The sequence below is a fragment of the Apium graveolens genome, chromosome 5 (genome assembly GCF_009905375.1).
Source record: "Apium graveolens cultivar Ventura chromosome 5, ASM990537v1, whole genome shotgun sequence".
Lineage (NCBI taxonomy): Eukaryota > Viridiplantae > Streptophyta > Magnoliopsida > Apiales > Apiaceae > Apium > Apium graveolens.
Window position 1 is genome coordinate 94,121,886 of NC_133651.1, and position 24,394 is coordinate 94,146,279.

General features: G+C 38.3%; 2 protein-coding genes across 4 annotated transcripts; one reads left to right on the plus strand and one right to left on the minus strand.

Moving 5' to 3' along the window:
• Nucleotides 1–12,648: 12,648 nt before the first annotated feature.
• Nucleotides 12,649–13,973, plus strand: LOC141661598 (homeobox-leucine zipper protein HAT14-like). 2 transcript variants are annotated; one of them, XM_074468604.1, is made up of 3 exons: nt 12,649–13,052; nt 13,283–13,362; nt 13,463–13,973. In XM_074468604.1, exons 1-3 carry the CDS (start codon nt 12,657–12,659, stop codon nt 13,713–13,715), a joined length of 729 nt encoding a protein of 242 aa, XP_074324705.1. In that variant the 5' UTR covers nt 12,649–12,656; the 3' UTR covers nt 13,716–13,973. The 2 variants fall into 2 exon arrangements, with proteins under 2 accessions (XP_074324705.1, XP_074324706.1); XM_074468605.1 differs by having other exon boundaries at nt 13,466–13,973.
• A 415-nt stretch (nt 13,974–14,388) lies between these two features.
• Nucleotides 14,389–23,475, minus strand: LOC141724291 (uncharacterized). Of its 2 annotated transcripts, none has more exons than XM_074526366.1 (7): nt 22,900–23,475; nt 21,362–21,414; nt 21,214–21,259; nt 18,840–18,917; nt 17,513–17,608; nt 16,988–17,067; nt 14,389–14,840 (listed from the first exon to the last, which is right to left on the minus strand). In XM_074526366.1, the coding sequence occupies exons 1-7, from the start codon at nt 23,290–23,292 to the stop codon at nt 14,732–14,734; spliced, it is 855 nt and encodes a 284-aa protein (XP_074382467.1). In that variant the 5' UTR covers nt 23,293–23,475; the 3' UTR covers nt 14,389–14,731. The 2 variants fall into 2 exon arrangements, with proteins under 2 accessions (XP_074382467.1, XP_074382466.1); XM_074526365.1 differs by having other exon boundaries at nt 21,214–21,262.
• Between the last annotated feature and the right edge of the window lie 919 nt (nt 23,476–24,394).

Genomic DNA, 24,394 nt, shown 5'->3' on the forward strand with positions numbered 1-24,394 from the left:
CTCGGTTAGTGGTTTCGTGTTCTTGAGAGGAATAGTGTTTGGAACGATAAAAACGAGGAACACAAGATATTCGGGGAAATATATATTCGTATATAAATCCTCGAGGGTGTTGTTACACTCCGGTAAATACATTAACCGACTACAATCTAAGAACAACAAGGTTCCTAGCTACTACAAAGATTTACAAATCAAATCATATACAATAATCTAGCTTTTGTTTGTACTAGGATTTAATTACCGCGTAACGATTATAATGCCCCTAAGAATATACAAGAATTAAATCGGGCATTATAACGTTACTCCGGTGAGAAGTTAAACGAATATTCAAGTAGCTTGAACTCCTCTGTAAATCTCCGCTGCCATTTTCGTTACTCTCTTGGGAGAGAAGATGAATAGAAAATAAAATGAATGGCTCTTTATCTTCTGCTGCAAAGTGTAGACTTTATCCAATAATTTTGTGGCTGAGAATTTAGGAGCTCTTTGGTGACAAGTTTGTTCTTCTGTGGCGACAGCAGTGTGGGGCGACAACAGCACTATACTACTTTACTTAACCAAACAAAAAGGCTCTGTGGCGACAAGGGGGAGGGGGAATCTCTCTGGCGACACCTGCTATACTACTAGTACAGTACATCAAAATTTTGTTACTATAAAACTAACTCCCCTGTGGCGACACAGGGGGTTACTAGTACCCTTTGTACTTAATCAAATAAAACAACCTATGTACACGTTTGTTGTTTATTTATTTTCCTTTTTCTTTCTTTTTTTCTTTTTTTCTTTTTCTTTTTCTTTTTCTTTTTCTTTTCTTTTTCATTTTCTCTTTTCTTTTTTTTGTTTTCTTTTTGTTTCTTTTTCTTTTTCTTTTTCTTTTTAAGTAAATTGTAATTAAGTTAATTTATAAAATAAACTTAAATATAACTTATATAAATAAACTAATTTAGATTTATAAAATAAACTTATTTAAAGTTTATAATATAAATCAATTTAAGTTTATTAAATAAAATATATTAAAATCCTTTAAATAAATTTATTTAATTTACCAATTAAACTTTGAGCTTCGCCAATCCCCTGAGTTGTTTAGCTGTATACCCCACGCACCTCTTCTCGTACTTTAACAGATAAACATTCAATCCAAGTACGTTCCTCAACTTAACAATCCTTTTATAAATAATACCCAGATTCTTTTCACGAGCTGTTGACGCCTAGTGCAACTGGTCTGGTTCACAGACGACTAACCCCGATTCTGGTCTTCGTATTATAGCCTTGATTACATTGTTAAACTTGCCTCAACTTTATTGCTTCAAACACTGATTGTCAATAAACAACTGTACTTTCACTGGAATCCTTTCTGGTACTTTAGACAACGTCTTCATTAACCTCTGTCTATACCCTGTCTTCAATTCTTTAGATTCCTATGCTTCGAACACTGTCTATCTACAATCAATGCCAATACACTGAAATCTTCCGGTAGCACTTTCATACTGAATCTTCAACCTTTCTAAAACCCTGAAAGTCTTTAACCTTTGTTCTTCACTGAGACATGATCATATTAATGAACTTCTTTCAGTGACCTATAGACAGACTTCAGGCTTTCTTCTAATCTTCTGATTCTTTGTATTTGCCTTGTCTTCATTCTTCCTGATTTCTTGTGTAGACGTAGTATTATTAACTTATCCTGGTCTAGTGTTGTTATCGTATTGAGTTATCACATAACTATTCATATAGCTACATTGTCTCACCAACACTACGGGATACCCTTCACTCAGTTGGCCCCGAACTCTGTTAAGTGGGTTTCTTGGTTCCTTGCATGTTGCCATATGAAGAAGTATCTTCCTACCTTCAAGCTTTTTCACTACCTCTTTAAGATTAAGAAGTCCACCCTATATCCCCTTTTTGAGTTAACGTTCAACATAGATGGCTGCGGGTTTCCTAATGATGCCAAAAGTGCAACCGGCTTTTATGTTGAACTTGCTCCGGGGCTGGCACCAGGAGTTCATCTTCGTCCGGGGTGGGGACCTGGAGTTTAAGCCTGTGTACAAAACTTCTTTGAAAAATAACAGGTTCCCATCTGAGCGGCTCGGTGGAGATGCCCTGGTGAAGATGTATGATTTTGTGGTGGCTCTTGGTGCCCAGTGGACCCGGGATACCTTTTTAGATAACCAAACGTTGTTTAATGTTGGTTGTAAGTGCTTCACTTTAGTAGTTTTTTTGTACTTTTCCTTGATGTACGTTTTTGCCCAGATGTCCTGTTTCTAAACTGTTGCTCCTTGTGCAGGTCTTGAAAGGAATATGTCCTAAGCCCAATCATGTATTAGGATTTAGGAATAACTTCATGTGTAATCTGTTTTGATTTCATTGATATTAATAAAAGACTTGTTTTGTTTTTATTACGGGCTTTATCTATTTAAGTGTTTAAATAAGATATACCATAGTTTAGAGTAAAGCTTTTTATGGATTATGATGAGATCATAATAGTGAGACCTAAAAGATGATAACTCTAAACTTAAATAGTTCCTGGTCGTAGGATTACTAACTGGTAATTAATAATCCGCAGAGATCGGTACATACTATGCTTGCTTCATTATGAAGGATGTATGTTCTCATAGACATTTGTGTGGTGACACTATAGCTAGTATGTAGGTGCTTATTATAGAGTAAGTTCACTGAACATGACTCGCCCAGCTGAACAACTGATGGAGTTCACTCACGTGTCAGCAGTTGTTCACATAGTGATAGTTGTACAAGTATCCTTAGACTTGAGGTCATCATAGTCATCTTGTGTACACTGAACTATGCTTTGGTTTAGTTCTTAGTCTCCAGGGACAATTATTAGGGCTCTACTGGGTATAGGAATTTGTACACGAAGATAGTGTATGATCAATAAAGGATCTACCCCTTCCAGTGAAGGAAGCGAATGTTCAAGGCTGATCCACTTATGCTAGTTCAGGAATCTCTGGCCAGAGTGAATGAAATTAGAAAGGAGTTTCTAATTTGCATAGAACTAAGCATATTAAATGGTAATCAAGTGATTAAATTAGATAGACTTGACACGAGATCCATGCCTTGTATTTAATCGGGACATTGTAGGGTAGAAGGAGTTTATTGTACGGTAACTATTCACTGAATAGGTTCTTGGTATTCTAAACAGTGAATTCGTATTATCCGGATAGTCACGATATGCTGAGAAGTATCCCTCACGATGTAGAATAAATGTGATTAATTAATTAATCATATTTAATAAATTAGAGAATTTATATAAATAATGATAAAATAGTTTTATTATTATTTATTTCTACTACGGGCTTAATATTGAACCTACAGGGTCACACCATAAAAAGAGAATGATTTAATGGTGGAGGAATTAATTAATAATGGCTAATAATTATTTATTTATGAAATAAATAATTAATTGGAAAATTTAATAATTGATTAAATGAGATTTAATTGATTATAAACTAATTAAGAAAAGTTCTTAATATTATTAATTAAATGATTTAATTTTTGGAAATTAAATCAAGAGAGAGAATTATTTCTAAAGTGTTTAGAAAAAGGATTAATAATTAAAAGGTGTTTTAATTATTAATAAGAATAATAAATGGGTTAATAATAATAATAATATTTTATGGGAAAATTTCAGCTGAAAATTTTGCCTATAAATATACTATTATAAACCCTATTTTTATTGGAACCCCAATTTTTAGAAAAACCTAATTCTCTCCACCTCCTCCTCCTCCTCCTTAACGTCGTTTTCTTGGTGGATACCGGTGGAGTGCTTCACGTTTGAGGAGCAGCTGCTAAGGATCTCCGATCGTTGCTTTTGGATCGCATATTAAAGGTTAGTAATCGATCCCTATGTTTTTACCACGATTTATATGCTTTTATTTAGATTTTATATGTGTAAAAGTGTTTTACCATGCCTCCGCTGCGATTAAAATCCAACAGGTTTTCCGTTTCTCCCTTTCCATCACGCTATGTCGCAATAGTTCAAGGATTTGGCTGGAAGATTCAAGAAGATCGGTGGTGTTGTGCAGCTGGACTCACGAAAGAAGAAGGCTGGTGTAGGTAGTGGTTCTAAGGCCCGCGATGCTGGTTCTTCGGGGAATAGCGTGAGGCAGAGTGCTCTGGTGGTTACTACGCCTATTATCCCGGAGCCCGAGGAGGTGAGGTGCTGGAGCTGGATGAAGAAGAGGTTGGAACTTTGAACCCTCGTAAGAGGAAGGCTGTGGAGGAAGCTGTTGGTGGCTCCGAAACTCCCCAGCGTAGAAGGGTTTCTGCCTCGGGCGCTACTGAGGAGGAGAGCCAGAAGCTAGTGGAGGAGGATGCGTTGAAGAACCTTTTAGCTCGGATGACTCTGGATGATCTTCGGAACGAGATGTTCAACAACTATGCCTCCCCTGCTGACTTCGAGTGTTATGCCAAGGAGGATCTGGATACCTTCCTTGATCATTTTGTTCGGGATGTTTTAGAGGTAAGAGTGTTCCCTCATCATCTTTTTTCTTCTTCCCTTTGTATTAGTATTGAGTTATCTCTTTTCAGGCTAATGCTCGGATCAGCGGCTGCTCTACCATTCTTCATAATTACCGTATAAGGGAGGCTAAGAATAAAGCCGCGGTGAAGGAGTTGGCTTGTGAGAAGGAAACCTTCACCAAGTACCGGGAGGTGAAGGAGAGAGAATCATGTGAGCATAAGAAGGCTGTTGCTGAGGCGGTGAAGGCTCGGGAGGCTGCTGAGCAGATGGTTGGTCCCTCCGGGCGGAGGTGGAGAACTTGAAGAAGGAGCTTGCTTCTAGGCCCCGAGCGGAGAAGGTCCTTGAGTCTTTCCGGGGTACTCCAGACTACTACGAAGAGCTGAACAACAAGATCTTCGAGAAGGTCAACATCTGTTGGGACATTGCCTCTACTTATCTGGCTGAGCACCCAGGTGGTGATATGGATGGGTTCATAGAGTTGTACCTCACCGAAGAGTTTCATCGTGAGGAGACCAAAGCCGCTGAAGCGGGTACCTCCGGGACGCAGCCGCCTCCGCCTCCCGAAGAGGTCCGCGAGAAGACTCATCCCCCTCCCGAGAACTGAAGGATGAAGACCCAGTCTTCGTGCCTTGTAATTTGTTTTCCTAGTTTGCTTATCATTTCAGACTTAGCCCTAGTGGCTTTTAGACTGGTTATTTGAATTTTGTATGACTCTTGTTTGAATTTGGCTCGGGGCTTGGTTTGCCCTGGGCGAACATGTAAATATATTTCCCTTTCTGCATTTGATTTTTGTTTTCTTTCGTCGGAATTTTTCTAAGTACACATGGTTTGTGTTATGGTCCCCGAGATGGGGTTTAAAATTTTAACTGAATAAATTTTTCTAAGTACACATGGTTTGTGTGATGGTCCCCGGGATAGGGTTTAAAATTTAACTGAATAAAATTTTTCTAATTACACATGGTTTGTGTTATGGTCCCCGGGATGGGGTTTAAAATTTTAACTAAATAAAATTTTTCTAATTACACATGGTTTGTGTTATGGTCCCCGGGATGGGGTTTAAGATTTTAACTAAATAAAATTTTTCTAAGTACACATGGTTTGTGTGATGGTCCCCGGGATGGGGTTTAAAATTTTAACTGAATAAATTTTTTTTAATTACACATGGTTTGTGTTATGATCCCCGGGATGGGGTTTAAAATTTTAACTGAATAAAATTTTTCCAAGTACACGTGGTTTGTGTGATGGTCCCCGGGATGGGGTTTAAAATTTTAACTGAATAAAATTTTATTTAAGTACACATGGTTTGTGTGATGGTCCCCGGGATAAGGTTTAAAATTTTAACTGAATAAAATTTTTCTAAGTACACATTGTTTGTGTGATGGTCCCCGGGATGGGGTTTAAAATTTTAACTGAATAAAATTTTTCTAAGTAATATGGCGATAGTAATCAAATGACATAGTAAAATTATCTTGAGCTATGGGGTGCTCGAAGCGAAGTTTTTTATTTAAATCAAAAAAAGCAAAAATTACATTCCGGGGTGTACGATGAGAGAGTTTACATCAAGCTGTCATAGCATAAAAGTAGAGGTGATCTTGGAATGTGCGTCTCACCCTTACTGGTAGAATTTCCTTAGGCGGGCTCTGTGCCAAGTATTTGGGACTTCGGTCCCACTGAGATAGCTTAGCTTGTAGTATCCTGGGCGGAGCACTTCCTTAACAATATTAGGGCCTTCCCAGTTGGGTTGCATCTTTCCTTGATTGGTTGGGTCCGAGGCCTCGGTGTGCCGGAGTACCAAATCTCCCGCTTCATACTCTCTGATTTTTGTCTTCTTTGCGAAGTAGAGCTTTTTCTTTTCCTTATAGGCTTCCATGTTTTTTACAGCCCCATCCCTTACTTTATCCAGGAGCTCCAGGTTGGTCTTGAGGCCTTTAATATTTGAGATTTCATCGAAGTTGATGACCCTGTGGGAGGGGGACCCGGTTTCGACTGGTATGCGGGCTTCGGTTCCATAGGCAAGCTTGAAAGGGGTTTTATTGGTTACTGCCCTGTGAGTGGTCCTGTAGGACCACAGGACTTTCGGGAGCTCTTCTGGCCAAGTTTTCTTGGATTCTTCCAACCTTTTTTCCAGCCCCCGAAGTATGGTTCCGTTAGTCACTTCGACCTGCCCATTTCCTTGAGGATGTGCCACCGATGCCCTTTTGTGCTTGACCCCGAGTTCTTTCAAGTTTGCTTCAAAGTCGGACCCAACAAACTGTGGCCCATTATCAGAGACTAGGACTACTGGGATTCCGAACCTCATGATGATAGAATCCATAAATTTGATACCATCTTGTTGATTGATCATTCTCATGGCCTTAGCTTTTAACCACTTTGTCATATAATCAATGGCTATCAGGACGTAGTGGAGGTCACCTTTTTCCCGAGAAAAGGGGCCTATGATATCTATGCCCCAAATGGAAAATGGGATCGGAGATAATATTGACGCTGGCAGGCTGGGGCTTTGTCTGGGAACATTGCTGAACTTCTGGCACTGAGGGAATTTCTTAATGTAGGCAATGGAATTGGCGTGGACTGTGGGCCAGTAATATCCTTGCCTAATGACTTTGTAAGTCAGAGTTTTGGCTGCCAAGTGATCCCCGCAGATTCCTTCATGAACTTCCCGGAGACAATAGTTTGCCTCATCCAGGTCTACACACTTCAGGGTGGGCGCTGAAAATGTTCTTCTATATAGCTGACCATTTTCCAGGAAGAAACGAGCGGCCTTGTGCTTTAAGTACCTGGCTTTGTTTTGGTCTTCCGGGAGTGTTCCGTCCCTTAGGTAGGCTACGTAGGGAGTCATCTAGTTGTCTGGGCTGCCGATGCACAGGACCTCGGCTCGCTCTGTGCTGGGTGCCTTAAGCTCTTCGAAGTATACCGAACTGGCGAGGTCCGATGTGTTCTGTACGAGCTTGGATAGCTCATTTGCCTTGGAGTTCTCTTCTCTATTAATCTGGAGGATGGTGATATCGGGGATGGTTTCCAGGATATCCCGCACCATTGCTTGATACTGTGCCAATTTTGAATCTTTCACAATATACTCCCCACTGGTTTGCTTGACTACAATCTGGGAGTCGCTGTAGATAATCATCTTCATAATGCCAAGAGATTTTGCTAATCTAAGCCCGGAGATGAGTCTTCATACGCAGCTTGATTGTTCGTTGCTTTGAAGGCAAAGGTTATCGCCTGCTGAATGGTGAAACCTTCGGGGCTAATTAGAATGAGGCCCACTCCGGATCTTTTCGCTGTAGATGACCCGTCTACATAGAGCTTCCAGCAGCCTGTGCCTGGGTTGGCTTCTTCCTGGGCAATCCTGCTGGAAGCGGGCAGCTAATGCTCCGAGAAGGTGCATTCCATGACGAATTCTGCTAAGGCCTGGGCTTTTATCGCCGTCCGTGGCACAAACTTGATGTTGAATTGTCTTAACTCAATGGCCCAGTTGACTAGCCTTCCGGAGGCATCTGGCTTGTGGATGATCTTTCTGAGCTGCTGATCTGTGACCACTCTAATCTCTCGGCCTTGGAAGTATTGCCTTAGCTTCCTGCTGGAGTGTACGAGGGCCAAGGCGAATTTTTCTAAATTTGGGTATCGAGTCTCCGCATCTTTGAGAACTTGGAGAACTTGGCTGATATAGTAGATGGCGTTTTGTAGTCCTCCTTCCTCCCGGACAAGGGCAGAAGAGACGGCTTTGGGGCCGGCAGCGATATAGAGGGCTAAAGGTTCACCGGGCTTGGCTTTTGATAGCATCGGGGGGTTCATCAGGTGTCTCTTGACTTCTTCGAAAGCTATGTGGCATTCTGGGGTCCATTCTACCAACTTCTTGTTCCGGGAGCCTTTTAGTAATTCGAAGAAAGGGAGACATCTTTCCGCTAGCTTCGGGATGAACCTGCGTAGGGCCGCCAGGCTTCCTGCCAACTTCTGGATGTCCTTCTGAGTTCGAGGTATCTTCATTTCTATTATGACGTTGATTTTCTCCTGGTTTGCTTCGATTCCTCTCTCGATGACCAGGAAGCCCAGGAATTTGCCTGAAGGTACCCCGAACGCATATTTATCCGGGTTCAACTTCATGTTGTATCTCCTCAGGTTGTCAAAACACTACTTGAGGTCCTTTATATTATCCGGGATCGTAAGCTACTTGGAGATCATGTCGTCTACATAAGATTCTATATTCCTCCCCAGTTAGCTCTTGAAGATTGTGTTCATCATTTTCTGGTAGGTGGCTCCGGTATTGATGAGCCCGAAGGGCATCATGATAAAGGCAGAGACTGCCCGATGAGTGATGAAGGCTTTTTTGGTGATATGTTTGGGATTCATGCGGACCTGGTTATATCCCGAAAAGGCGTCTATAAAGTTGGGCATAGTGTGGCCCGAAGTTGCGTCGATTAGCTGATCAATGTTGGGGAGGGGAGAGGAATCTTTGGGGCATGCAGCGTTGAGGCTTGTGTAGTCGACACACATTCTCTACTTTCCATTCGTCTTCTTGACTAACACCACATTGGCGAGCTAGTCGGGGTATTTAATTTCACAGATGATGTCGGCCTTGAGCAACTTCTCTATTTATTCGTCTATTGCTTGCTGCCGCTCCGGGGCGAAGTTTCTCCTTTTTTGTTTGATCGGCCTACTCTGGGGGTCTACATCCAAACTGTGCATTGCCACAGATTGGTTAATCCCGGGCATATCTTTCGGTGCCCATGCGAACACGCCTGCATATTCTCGTAGTAGTAAGATGAGTTCTTCTTGGAAGGATGTCTCTAGCCCTTTACCAATTTTTAACTTCCGGGTGGGGTTCCCGGGATCCAACTCTATTTCCACCGTCTGGGCAGCAGGTTCTACCTTGGTTCTTTCTTTTATCTCCACAAACTTCTGTATCCGGGCGTCGGCGTTGGTTACGCTATACCCCGAATCCTCTATCATGTTGATGTCCAACCTTGGCCTTTTGCTGAAATGTTCGTGATGCTTCTTGCAGCTTTGGCCTTCGGGTAAGGCCATTGTCTTCTTCCTGTTCTCCGGGTCAGTTTCGGCCATGACCAGGGCTTGCCCGTAGGATCTTCCAGATATGCCCCGGTCCCCTCTAAGTTCTCCAATGTCTCCCGGGGTGGGAAACTTTAGTTTCAAGTGAATTATTGATGGGATAGCCCGGAGCTTGGTGATGGTGGGCCTTCCCAAAATCGTGTTGTAAGAGGATGCAGCGCTGATCACGTAGAACTTCATGACATGAGAGACTTGTCGGGGTGCGGTCCCAAAGACCATGGGGAGGTATATTACCCCGTGGATCGGGATCATATTGTTCCCAAATCCATAGAGGGGGTCTTCGAGGCAGGGATCCATGCGAAGGTGTCTCAACTTCATCATGTTAAGTGTGTGCTCAAAGACAATGTTAGCTGAGGAACCATTATCAACCAAAATTCTTTGTACCTCATTTTCGGCAATTTCGAGAGTCACGACCAGGGCTTGGTTGTGTTCCGGATCCAGTCCCTCATAATCGGCATTAGAGAAGTATATGGGTTCATCTTCAGCGGGCTGGATCATCATAATATCACTGTCCATATCTGGGCTCCGGGGCGGGGAGGATGTTCCCCCGAAAATCACGTTGATCACATGCTTGCCGCCGCTAGAGGGCTTATCTCTATTATTGAGTCTTCTTTGCAGGTACTGTTTCATGTCGCCCTTCTTGATTTGCTCTTCAATGAACATTTTGAAAGAAAAGCAGTTCTCCGTGGTATGGCCGTGATCCTCGTGATATCCGCTATGTTTATCTCGCGCCCTGTTCTTGGGGGGTGTTAGCAGCGGCTTTGGGGTAGTAAAAGGGTTTCCCCTTGACTTCTCTTAAGATGTCAGATCGGGGCCGGTTGAGCGGTGTCCACTCGGGCTCTGGATTTGGCTCCTTCTTAGGCTTGGGATTCCTTTCAAACTTTTGAGATCTGGAGAAGTCGTCCCGGGGTGGGGTTCCCCGAGACTGCTGCACATAATTGGTCTGCCTGTCTGCCTTGTGCCTCTTTTCTTTTCTGTAGGAGGAGCAACGCTCCGGGGACTCATCATCCTCCCGGATTCGCCTGTTCATCTTCATGGATGTGAGGAAATTATTTTCCTTGATAACCTTTGAAGCCATCGCATAGGAAGAAGCAACGCTTTGGGGTTCCCTATGGATCAGGTCTTTTACGTAGCCTTCGCATGAAACCGGGTGAAGATTTTGCCGGAAAATATTCGCGGCTTCCTTTTCTTCGAGGTTGGAGAGCTGGTTGACCGCTTCTTGAAACCTTTTGATGAATTCTGGTAGAGTTTCTCTGCTTCGCTGTTGAATGGTTTCCAAGTGGCACATCTGGAGCTCATTCATGTGGTTCGCCCTGAACCTCTTCAGAAATATTTCCCGGAAGTCTTTCCAAGAGTCGATGCTTCGGGAAGAGATTCTACTAAACCATTTTTGTGCTCCTCCCTTTAGTGTTGAAGCAAAGAAACGACACTTGGTGAGGTCGTTGTAATCATATATGTTTGAGATTTGTTCGAAGTAGTTCAGATGTTCTTCAGGGTCGGCAAGCCCGTCTAAAGAGTCGAAGTTGAAGTGTTTGAGTGTTGGTTCTCGGGGGGTGGATTCCAATTTTCTAGTGAAGGGTGTGGCCGCCGCCTCGACCTCCACGTCCCCCTCAACTTTTCTTTTAAGGTACCGGAGAGCCCGGGCCAACTGCTCCTGTTTAGATTCCTTGTCCTGCTCTAAATCTGAAAAGACATGAACCCTGCGTGTCCTCTTCTTTTATTTCTCCTCCTCCTCTTGGATCCTCTTTTCAATGTTGGCCTTGGCTTTGGCCTCTTCTTCCTTCCGGATGCGGTCCCGGAGTGTAGCCCTCTTGATCTCGTCCCGGATATCTTCTGACGGCCTCTTAGTTTTGCCAATCCGGTCCAAGACTGAACCCCGCGATTCTTCAGAGTGCTCTTCCTGGTCCCTAGGACGGATTTCAGGAGCCTTGTTCTTTTCTTTCCATGGATTCATAGCCGCTTGAATCTGCTCCGGAGTCATGTTTCCCCAGGGGTTTGTTGAGGTTTCTGCATACTTGTGGGCTGCTTTCTATTTAGTTACTCTCTAGTCTCCGGGCTGGAGTTGGGTTGAAGCACGAGTTATGGGGGGTGCTCCTCTTCTATCTCCTCCATCTCGCCATCCCTGGGTGGGACAACGGTGGGTTGAATAGTTCCCGAGACCGAAGTTTTCTCTTTCTTGTGGTCATTTTTTCAGAACAGAGTATGGGAAAAGGTAGCAAAGGTGCAACGGGTGTGTGACTGTTTTTGGAAGGGAAGATAAGAAAAATGAGTCTTGAGGAGAGTGAGGGTCTTGTTCTTACCTGGGAGGGGGTTTTCTTGGTTCCTGGAGCTGTGTAATGTAGCTGGAGATGGTACCACACCACCGGAGGTTCACCCCTCCTTCTAGCGCCAATGATAACTCTATTTCTTCTCGGGTCTTCTCCTCTCTCACGTACGCTAGAGCCCTGTCCACGTGGCAGCCGGAGTGAGGTTAACCTGTTAGGTAGGGGACTCTGCAAAACAGAACCGGAGGGGGGTTGTTTCCCGCGGCAACTCCGGTGTGAGAATAAGAAATGGGGTTTCTTGAAAAAAAAAGAAGAGGGAAGAATGAGCTATTCAAAAATATGTATAGTGGTGTGTGTACAGGTGTGTAGCAGTCAAATATTTTTCAAACCCCTAAAACCCTCTTTTTGGGGCCTTTTATAGGTTCCAAGATTTAGGGGTTTTGGGGTTTGTACCTCTTCATACTATCCTTTGATCATTCTTGGTTGGTGATTGATTGGACGGTTTGGATGGACTGTGGGGTCAGGTTTCCTTCTTCCACCAGTGTTGCCTTGGGATCTTTGCACATGAACGGCTGGGATGCAATTGTTCCATTTTGGGTAACATGAGACAGTTGACTCTTTTGTCATGTGGCACGTGACACCGGGGACCATCCCAGTTTGGGCCTGGGGTGTTCTTCCTCTGGGTTTCTGCTCCTTTATTTGGGCTCGATTATTTATGGCCTATCATACTTAGCGCTACTCTTTTGCATAACTCTATATCAAGCCTGTTTCCGCAGCTCATAATTAACTCCAAGTTATATCCACGAATACCCATTTTTTCCCTTTAAAGTCCCTTTTCCTTTTGGAATTAGTACTTAAAAATGGAACTGGAGTTGAGCTTAGGAGTTTCATCTTCATTGAAACCATTTGTGGATGTAGGTCAAATTTCTAAATCAAAATTTTCTGAGCTTAGCTGCTCTTGTATGGGCTTAAGCCTCCCCTCAAAATCATTTCAAGATGAAGATATAGAAAAACATTCATCTCCAGGAACCAGTAAAGATAAAACGGCTTCGTTGTCTAGTTGGAATTTGGCGAAACACGGAGGACATGTTGGATGTAAAAAGAGCTTGGACGATCGTGTGAACAAAGTAGTTGGAGGAGGTAGAGGTGGCGATGAGGATGAAAACGGGCTTACTAGGAAAAAACTTCGACTTTCGAAACAACAATCTGCTTCTCTTGGAAATAGCTTCAAGGAACACAGTAGTACCCTAAACCCGGTAAGCAATGTCAATATTGCATCTATCTTGCATATTTAGGCGAAAGTTTTATCAATTCCCAATCATGTTGTACTATTCCATATGTTCTGTTTATGTGTGATATCTGTGTTTGTGTTTGGCATGCCTATGTATTTAGTCATAATTAGATATGTGTGCATGCATAATCTTATATGAACTAGCGCATATATTACTTGTATTTGTCCTTGACGTTGTAATTCTGGATGAAGCAGAAACAAAAACATGCCCTTGCGAAACAACTCAATCTGAGGCCTGGGCAAGTCGAAGTTTGGTTTCAAAACAGAAGAGCTGGGTTAGTCTTATAATAGACATTAAATATTTGTGTGTTTAAAAAACTATATAGAAATTCTTGAGAAACTTGTAACAATTAATTTTGACAATAATTTTTAAAGCAGGACAAAGTTGAAGCAAACAGAAGTTGATTGTGAAAAGTTGAAGAGATGTTTTGAAACACTAACTAAAGAAAATAGGAAACTGCACAAAGAGCTTCAACAACTGAGAGCACTCAAAATATCACCTCCAATATATTACATGCAAATGCAATCTCCTGCCACAACTCTTGCTACGTGCCCATCTTGTCTAGAAGGTGTAGCTACCTCTACTACCCCCCATCGTCGACTACCGCCATATCATCGCAGCTCATGAACTGAGCCTACAACCGCCGGATCATCATGATCCCTCAGAGGCCTAAAGTCTCTACTATCAAGGAGCAGGAAAAATTAAAAAAAGGTTTTTTGTTGTCGATGAATTTTTGGTATTCTTATTTCCCCTTTGATTTTGTTGGGGAAATCAAGTTGAAGAATGATATGTACACAAATTATTAGATTCAGGTGCTGCTTGTCAGTACTGATTGAATCTTGGTGTAGGGTTACCTTTAATATTATTACAGATAGTCATGTCTCATGTGATTCTACAGAATTTAAATGATAATATGAGAAATAATTTTATTTTCGGTATATAATAGGATTCTTATTTTTGGATTTATTCTCCTAATTCTCTCGATTTTAATAGTCAATAACCTATTCTAAAGTAAAGCAAATATGATTAACAATTGAAAACAGTTAGACCAACTTAATTATGCACTTTTTGGACACTATAATGGAAAAGGACTAGTTTTAAATAATGAAAAAAAATCCATTCGAGACTTTTCGTTGTTTAGACAGTGATCAACAGGTTTGTTGGGTTTCAGATTTTCTTTTACTGAGCAAGCCGCTTAGGAATTATGCTCTAAGCTTTAAAGGATTTCTTTATACAAACTAACAAATTCAACATTTCATTCATGGATACTATCCAACTGGGCAACTACTTGAAACTTGCAAATAGTTAATATCAACGTATATTAGGAACTCAATTATACTATAAAATTTATACAAATTATCAGCTCAAACATCACAATTTTCGAGAGGAAAAACCCTGACGAAAACACTTTCAATCCTAACTTTATGACCGCAAACTAAACACTCTACCTACAAGCACATTACTAATACATTCAGAGAGTAGAATTCTGAAAGGTTATTACTATCGCCCTTAAAGATATTCACACCAGAGATTCCATGAACTTCTAAACTTTTTATGTCTTAATTAACTCAAATGTTTGATGAAACATGATCCTGGTATGCAGAGTGAATATCTTTTGTGAAAGCAATGCTAGGTGTGGTGATTCAGTTTCCGGTTGTCGTATCATTTCTGAGTTGTTCAACAATTGGAGGAAGGAGAAGTCCAAGCCTGGTTTTGTATCTTGCGATCCTTTGAAGCCTTTCTTCTCTTAATCTGCAAAGGAAACATTTACACGTCACTTGAATGTTCAAGGAATTCTTTATTCATTTGTGTGCGCACACACTATGTCAAGTTGATCATTATTGCACTCTTCTAACTTGTGCACGCACACACACGCTTATGTGTAAATATCAAAACTAATATACATATATATATGTATATGTATATATGTATCTAAGCTGATGATCCATTAACAAGAACTGTACGCTTGTAGTGCTAAGAATATCTAGTAAACGCTAAGACCATCAAGTAGACACTACCATGTAAAGCAGGGATCAACCGGATGCAAAAGAGAAAAAATTGCTAAAGGATAAATATCTAGTTGAGGGATGCACAGATCGACAAAAACTATAAAATTGACTGTTGAATTTTGTTCCAAGCAATAGGATTAAAAAAATGCACATTAAAGATCAATAGAAAACATGGAAGAAGAAACTGCAAATAGAAACACCATATAAAGCAATGACAAAAATTCGCAACAGTTATTGGACCAGTGTGAGTCCTTTTATAGATGTATTATGATAGATAGGCCTTATATACTGGGAGACCATTTGATATTGATCAGCTTAACCATATCTTTAATCCATACTGTGACGTCAATTGCATGACAAAAACGCTTCTCCAGTCATAAAAATTTCCATATCAATCTAAAACGTTAACTAAGCATGTGTAAAAAACTTGTATAACTGTCTGTACACGCAGGTGTATAGGCCTCGAACAATTATCAAATGGCTAGAAGACCACATTAATACATTATTACATTATACCTTGAGTCTTGAGATATTGCATGTCAAAAATAAAGAACCTTATGCAAATATATTGCCTATGTTATTCTAACTCGGGTACAGAGTGTTGGACACGCATATATCCAAATGACCTGAAAAGTCTAAAGACTGGAGACTCGGAGACACTATCCTATTTTTGGACACGGGCACATGGACACGGAATAATATATTAATAAACAAGTATTGTAAGTTAGATATCTTGGTGAAATTAACAATAGAACTTAGATTAATCTTGATTTTCTAAAGGATTTCACAAATTAAACAACTTCTCTACATTTATCTCATTCTTTCTTCTTTCTTTCTTCTCACATTTATTTTGAATTGTAAGTTTGACTCATGTTTGATCTTTAAATAGGTCAAAGTGTCCACATTTTAGTCAAAGGATCCGACACGAAATAAGCGTCGTGTCCAAATGGGTACGCTGACCTAAACAGTAGAGCCGGAGTAACATAGCTTATTGCTGCATATATCATGGGTTCCCTCAACCATCATGAAGAACTTATAATTCTTAGTGTTCGCATTATAGAATTCCAAGCGCAAATATATAAAGAAGAACTCAAACCTAAAATTGCTTAAGTGTTAAAGCCACCGGAATAGGGACACAAATTCATCTTCTTCTTTCAGATTCCAGTGGCGGAGTACCATTATACACAGATGCATTGCATTGCCCATCTTCTCACTAGATACCAGAGTCGTTTAACCCTAAATATCTATTTAGAGGTCCCCAGCAAAAAAATTGTTGAAACCAAGGAGCATAAATGCATAATAGAAGTTTCGCATTCCTAAAAGACCTTTACCTCTCTCTCCTCTCCTTCAGAGGAATGTGCCAAGGTCATCTGATTGACCATCTCCATGTTAAGAATTTACATAGCATTATGACATTACAATACAATAATTGTGGCAGATGAAGCTTTTTATAGTTCACATGATGCTTAAGCCGTTAAGCACCATAATCCTGCTCCTGCGGACTCTATGAAAAATAAACTTGAAAACAGATGAAATATAAATATGGGAGCTCCCTCGTAATATTTCAAAATTTTAAATTGAACTGTGTCATCTGTTTTGAAATGGCGAAAGACCCCATAAATAATGTCGATACATGCACAAAAAAGAGAGCCAATTCAAAGGAAAGGTCCATTGTTATGAAGCAAGACAATAAAAATATTACATACTCACACAACACACAAATATTCAGACATTGCATAATTATTGGAAAGTTTTCATTTTGCATATTCAGTCTAGCTATAGTACACCACAAGCACCATCTTAGAACTCTTTAAGCAAAACATTTTAAAAAAACAGAAACAACAATAATAAAAAATTATATTTAAAAATACAAGCAGTTGTAGTAAGTACCTGGCTCGAACTCTTTTGGCACGTTTTATGTGCGTTTGAAGCAACTCTTTTGAAGATAATTGTTCCACATCTATATCTTCCTGAATATTTAAATGAAAGCTGAAATTAAATTCAAGCTGAAAGTAAACGCATATAATAATGAAATCTAAACTCAAAAGACTTGGAAACTTCAATGTTTATATATTATGAAACTTTAAGTTTATTTCGAATATACAAGAAACTTTGATGGATTATAAATTCAAGATTGGCATGATCAATGAAACCATGTTGACTACAAATTTGGCATATGATACGTTGTTTTTCTAAAGTAAAAAGACATATATTGACTTTGTTGGTTAAATATGATCAGTGTATTGCATTGTAAAATTTTCAACTTGAATCTTTCATACGCCCTTCACTATTTACACACTTATCTCCTTGTTCCTTCATTTGTATGTGGGATGCCACATCCTCATGTATACAAACATAATGTTTACAAAGAAACTGTCAAGAAAAAGATAATGGATATCATTAAAAAGTACTGACCTCCTCCTTATCGCGATCCTCTTTGGGGGATTGGATGTCTCCAACAGGTATAGGCAAAGGTCTGGGAAGAGGCTTCACACCATCCAAATATTGCGGCTGGAAAAGCATAAATGCAAGTAAGACGCCAGATAAACTATACTACTGAAGAAATATAACTATATTTACTTAAAAACAATAAAACCAGAGATGTTGCAAAAGAAGCAATCAATTGTTAGGTAAGCTAAAGTTACTCAAAAGAATATAACAGGGGGTATTTCATAACAATAAATCACATAGCTGTGGCCCAAATTGAAAATTTAGAATTACACATTCGAGGATTAACAACTGAATTTAGCAAATCAGCTTTCTTTCAGACAAATAAGCAGTTTAATTAGAATCTTTTCTTGTAGAAACTTGCCATGTACAAGGGCTGAAGATAAGGAGGAAAGTTTTCCATATATTTCAGGACAATGAAATTATGGTGAATCATGTCCCCTGACCATTCTCAAGTCCTCACCACGTTAGCAATTATAATACTTACAAGCAGAGAGAAATGGAGCACGAGTAGACATATCCAACTGAAAAGAGATGATAATCTTATTTATTCTCCTAGTTACCCCCCTGTTGTTCCCTCCCCAAGCAAGGTTGAGTATGATTTTACACACACACACACACACACACACATATATATATATATATTATATTTATACAAGGGAATAAAGAGTGAGAAAGTTAACCCATGACCTTCGTTCCAGGGAAGGGTTGCCTTTACCACTACATGAAACAGTTGTAATTCAAACTCAGCAACCAAATTATAAATTACTACTCATTTCATTTTTGAGAGTAAAGTTTAAATTTCAAGTACACTGCAACTTCTAATAATATTTATGCTAAAATATAGCCTGTCAGTAGATCTTCACAACACGCCACATATATACTGTTTTCTAGATCCTGGTCATAATTGTGATAGGCTGAGAGCTGAGTGCAGTGAGTGGTATAACCTGAATTCCTATATCACCGGAAATTTCGGAATTGCATAAAACGTGTTTAAAATATAAAGAACTATATAAGGGAGGAAGCCTAATAAAGGGTTACATATTATATAGTATCTATTTTCAGTTTATAGGTATAATAGTAAAACCCTAACAGTCTAGCATGTTGTAAGAGAAGAGTAACTGATATTGCCCGGTTGCCCCAATAGTTTAGGTACATTATAAGAGAAATTGAAGTATATAACCTTAGAAAGCCATACTAACAAATTGATACAGGAGTTAATTGGGGGTGGTATGCAATATTTTTATTAGAAGAAATCAAAAATGTGATCAATCATATTTTCCAAGGCTCAAACCTGGCTTTCTTCAGGGAGACCATTCCTCAGCCACGATCTGCATTGGGCATAAAGAGATGCACCATCAGTTATTCTAACCTGAAAATCAGGAGAGAAGGCATGTACTGCCTGTAAGAATTAAAATATTTACAATGGGTTGTAGAATGAGACTTCTGAACACAGGTGTGTAATAATAATATAATGGCCAGACGATCAAGATAATATATTTATTACGTCAAATCAGGAAACGTAAATACCGATAGTATTATCCCCATTACATATCTCTTGGCAAAAAAAGTAGGTTCAGGTCAGTAATCCTAAACATTGATTACATGATATAGGGTTCTTTATAGAAAACTTGTGCACTGATGAGTACCATACAACACTTGTGAAAAGAAAACATTCTAAAAATACAATCCGGGTGGGTGTTGTTCATGAGCATTACAGTGGAATGGAATCCGGAGAAAGTGCTCTAAAATGTGTAAAATCTTGCCAAATTAAAGTTTCAAATTTATAAATTTAAGAACAAACTGTGCACCATTATGCAGAAAAATATTATATATATCTATGTTTGTGTCCATCTGCATATATATTTCATACCACTTCTAGTGACAAAATTTAAAGAATTTCGTGATTGAGGTTTCTATACTTTTCAGAATTCTCCTAGGTTTTCAGTAATTACAGAGAAAACCAATGCCAGACTATAGTTTGAAAATTACGTAAAACTTGTTCTTCATTGATCAAGAGAGTAAGTCAGCTGAAAGCTTGGAAAACTATCTACTGACGTAGGAAAAATATAATGGCACCACCTTAATTTCCTAAACCAAACATATCCTTTATCATAGTCATGTCTTCTATCATAATTTCCTGCAACATACTAAGTTCAAATTTCCCAATATTAGACTAGTCAACCTAGGCGCTACCTAGCTATTAATGGCTCTTATAACACACTCGGAAGATCTTGAGCAGAAAGTCCCCAAAATTTGCCAATAAAAATAATCTATGTTGACTTATGAGAATTAACTGTCTCTTTACTTTGCAAATATCCAATGGTCTATGTATTAATCATTCTTATTTTATTTTATTTTTGGTTCAGCTATTTATATAAATAAAAGTTCTCGGTTTCACACACATGCCTCCTCTGAGGCTCAAACCCACAACCATAGTTGTGAAAAGCGTTTGATCACTTAGCCCATAGCGGATCGAACCCTAATTTTGGGCTTTATTACAAAAAAGATAAGTGGATTTCAATTAGCATGTCTTAAGATCGAAAAGCCTAATGCGAAAATCCCCAAAAACAGTAAAAAGCGAGCTTTTTCAAAGAAAGTTTAACAATCAAAATTTAATTTATATGGGCTGGGACAGACTATTATATCCGCTTATAGGTTTCGCCCGCTATGACTTCTGCAAAAAAAGCAAGACTTTTTTGGCCCATATTTATCAAAGCCGCCAAGAAATTAAAGTTTCTAAGAGAAGAAGATTCGCTTTGATTCTTAAAATAATTACAATTTACAGGTATGTATCTTTTAGCTCAGCAGAAAATCAATGATCTGGTATTGGTCAAATGTTTTATGTTTATGTTACCAACATTTATAACAAATTTAAATTTCAATATAGCATTAAATTATTATAATTTTAATGACATTTAATATAAGCAATTATAAAATAGATATCTGTTATAAATGTAAGGAAGAGGAGTTTTGAGTGGTGATGATAGATGTACACGTAAATTGTACTTGGTATAACAATGTTATATAATATTAGTAGGACTATAAGTATAACTGTAAAATATTTAGAATATAATTTAGATATATTATAATACTAAAAAATTGGTTTAAACAAAATATATTTTTTATTTAGAGTTAGGAGGTCCTCGAAAATTTTTAACATTAAATATTACATATTAATTGAAATTTTATTATATTTATAGTTTTAATGAATTTTAATATAGATAAAGAATTAAAAATATGATAAAATTAATTAGATTTAATGTAAGTAATTAGTTGGAATTATAGATAGATTCCGTTATAAATATAAAGATGGAGTTTCTGGGGTGATTAAATTGAGATGTATAAGTAAATTTTACTTGGTTTGGCAAGACTATGTTGTATGATATTAGATTTTAAATACGATTATGAGTATTATTATATAACATTTTGGAAACATTTTTTATAATTTAATAAAAAAAACTGGGTTAACCCAAAGAATTGGGTTAATCAAACCGACTAAAATGATCTAACGTACATTTATTACAATGTAGTAAAGATTGGTTTTCATTATCTACAAAGCTCAAATACATCAAAGATATATTAATGCAGATGAAGCTTCTATAAAGAAGAAACTACTACATAGCATGGAACTGATTATGTAAAATGAGCAAGAAAACTAGCTTTACCTTTCGATCTCTAACTGTCGCAAAACTATCATCCCTATTTATATCCCTGCTGACACCAGATAGACAATTAGATATACTTTTCAATTTAAAGAACTTGCAAACTAAACATGGACAGAACTGATAGAAGCAATAGATCTAGTAATAGTACCTTGTATCTTTGTATCCATTACGATCAGAGATTGAAGATGGTGTAGCAGCAACCTATGACAGGAAATGCAACATATTTGAGGATCATAGAAAGTAGCACTCAGAGATTCAAAACATAAGAAAACTTAAAAGGACTGCACGTGAATAAAACATAACAGCACTGTAATGAAGCTTTCTCTAACAACTTCAGTACTTCGAGTTTTATATCTTGCTTTACGCTTACACGGGGAGTTCATGCAATCTACACAAAATGGCTTAAAAGAATAAAAATAAAATAGAGAGTGCATTATTTCTTTATGAACCTATTATTTTCTAACTAAAGTGCACATCAAAACACTGGTTAAAACATGAGTTTTTCACCTCCAAACTACAACACAAAAATATTTCCACTACAAGTACCTCAAAGATTTTATAACCTGAAGACTACTTAACAAATAGTGAGGTAGAAAACTGAGAATCGATGGCTTCTTTGAAACTAATTGTAGACGGGCAAAGAACAATTTGTAATTGGCCTAACTTAATGAGATGATGGAACACAATGCTGTGCACATATCAATATGACTTTGATGATATCAAGGTTTTAGAACAGCAAACATGCCCAACACCATCATTCCATATGTTTGACATGATGTAGAAAAAGAACAGATAAATAAAGAAATAACATACTGTATCATGTTCAGTTCTTCACAGATAAACCACTAGAATTTCTAAAGATATGTCAAATGGACATAACTTATAATCTATAAAAGGCCAAGCATATTGCTAATCTCCTGGCAACATACATCTTGATGACAACTTCAACTCAACAAAGCTTTGATCCCAAACAAAGAAAGTACCTATCAGTACTCAAACATGTAGAAATCATTATCAAAAACCCTTTTCTACTTTCCGAAATTGCTAACTTTTCCCTGTCCATAGGTCCATGGGTGTATTCCTATATATATTGAAAAATACAACATTTACCATACCAAAACCCAACAAGAATTTAAAACAAAGTTGAAAATATAATAAAATAAGTAATGAAATAAACTTTAAAAGAACAATCCGTACTGGAGTCATATATTCACCGTAACAAGATTTAACACGAAAATAAATCCAAATTTCACAGTCTATCATCTATAATTACAACTTGTTTGCAAACAGGTTCTTTTAAAAATCTCTGCTCTTCAAAACAGTTAGATGTCTCAAAGAAGGTTCTTGGTTTGAATAACTGAAAATAATCTGCAGCCATCAACTAAAAAGAATTACAAACAACATTAAGTCCATATCAAAATTCATAAAGCAAACAAAATTCTTCAATCTTGATCCTTCCTTCAAACTCAATCAGCCAAATCATAGCAACTAATCAAACCACAATTCCAAAGTAACAAACTTTATCAACCTGGAACCAGACCCAAATTCTTCAACACACAGACAAACCCAAATTCATTAAATTGCAAAAAAAACATACACACAAACGGAGACAGCGAGAAGGGGGAGATATATATATATATATATATAGAGAGAGAGAGAGAGAGAGAGATGAGATAAAAATCAAACCTTTGGGTGAGAAACAACAGGAATTCCTCTAACAACACCAGCACCAACAGAAAGATTATGATTACTACTACCATGTTGTTGTTGTTGTTGTTGCTGCTGCTGCAAATGGGTAGGCCTAATTATATGCATCCCATACGGAACTCTAGCCGGATTTCCATAAGGCACTCTAGGCATAAATCCACGGCCACCGGAAGATCCAAGTGGGTACATCATCCCCTGTTGTTGTGGTGGACCCCTCGGTGCTATATTTGGGTAATTATGATGGGGAACAACTGATTGTCTATAAGTACTAAAATGGTGAATTGGGCTCTTACCCACCGCTTGATTCGTCGAGTAGATTCGTGGGGTTGTCGTGTGTCCGGCACCGGCGCCGGTGGTCGGAGGATTTGTCATGGTGGCGGGTAAAAAGAAAGGGGGGTTCTTGTTTTGTGTGTATATATGTAAAGTTTGGTTTTTTATTTGGAATTGGAGTGTTTTCAAGATTTGAATATTTGTAGCGCAAAGTTCTGAAGTGGTTTAAACTCAAAGTGTTGGTGTGTTTGATACGATGGGCTTCTTGGAATGGGGATCCCATGATTTTTGTTGATGTTTATGGAAATTATAAGTTTCAAACGGATATTCATATTAGTATTAATTATTAATTATTATTCAATTCTTTAAATTGCCATATTAGTGTCTCAACTATAAACAGAAATAGTTAGGTAATTACTTTGTCTGTATGTTGATATTTTAAGATGGTGAAATTACTTTAAATTCTATTCCTTCAAGGTTTTAATTTTTAAATTATGTTTGAGGTTTTCTTATAAACTTAGGATGAATGAAGAAAAAATTGATTATCCTAATTTGTACGGTATTCGTGTTAGCGGTCAAAAAAATTAAATTTATAAATTTGTAACCGCTCCAACGGCTAAGAAATTTAAATAAATAAATTGGTATTCAATTCAACGGTAAGAAATCTGAATGTGCAATTCCATTTTTTTTGTAAATTTATATCATAACTTTACAAAAATATCAAATCGCAAATTCGTAAATTTGATTTCGTGTTTTTAAATTCAAATATCCAACTAAATTAACACCAAAATAGAATTGTCCTTTTGGTCACAGGTTCGAATACCACGGGAGGAGAATTTATGATTATGCCTCCTGAGTCAGAGTCTGTCGCTTAAATGCGGTTTATCTTGGTTCATGTGGTTTGCAGGCTATTGCGTGAGCCCGTAGGGTTTACCCAGTGCGCACCCGAAGGGTAGCGGCTGCGGGTTACCTACGATAAAAAAAATAGAATTTTGATAATCCTCAAAATCGAATATCTGATCAAATTGTAATAAGCGGATCAAAAATTCAATTATGTTCATTTTTTATGAAGTAGAATCAAATAAAAACGTGTAAAATCTTCATTATTGGACGGCTAACAAGTATTAACATCATGCTTTATAAATGGAGTGCAAAATTAATGTTATTCATTAACAATCGACTTAGATTAATCTGTAGAAGAGGG

Bases quoted from the DNA above. Each gene is read 5' to 3' on its own strand.
- LOC141661598 (XM_074468604.1), top strand. From the start codon at position 12,657: ATGGAACTGGAGTTGAGCTTAGGAGTTTCATCTTCATTGAAACCATTT. The intron at 13,053-13,282 runs GTAAGCAATGTC...TGGATGAAGCAG, and splicing joins ACAGTAGTACCCTAAACCCG to AAACAAAAACATGCCCTTGC. The intron at 13,363-13,462 runs GTTAGTCTTATA...TAATTTTTAAAG, and splicing joins TTTCAAAACAGAAGAGCTGG to CAGGACAAAGTTGAAGCAAA.
- LOC141724291 (XM_074526365.1), bottom strand. From the start codon at position 23,292: ATGACAAATCCTCCGACCACCGGCGCCGGTGCCGGACACACGACAACC. The intron at 21,415-22,899 runs GTTTGATTTTTA...TTCCTGTCATAG, and splicing joins CTGTTGTTTCTCACCCAAAG to GTTGCTGCTACACCATCTTC. The intron at 14,841-16,987 runs GTACTTACTACA...TTTCCTTTGCAG, and splicing joins GCCAAAAGAGTTCGAGCCAG to ATTAAGAGAAGAAAGGCTTC.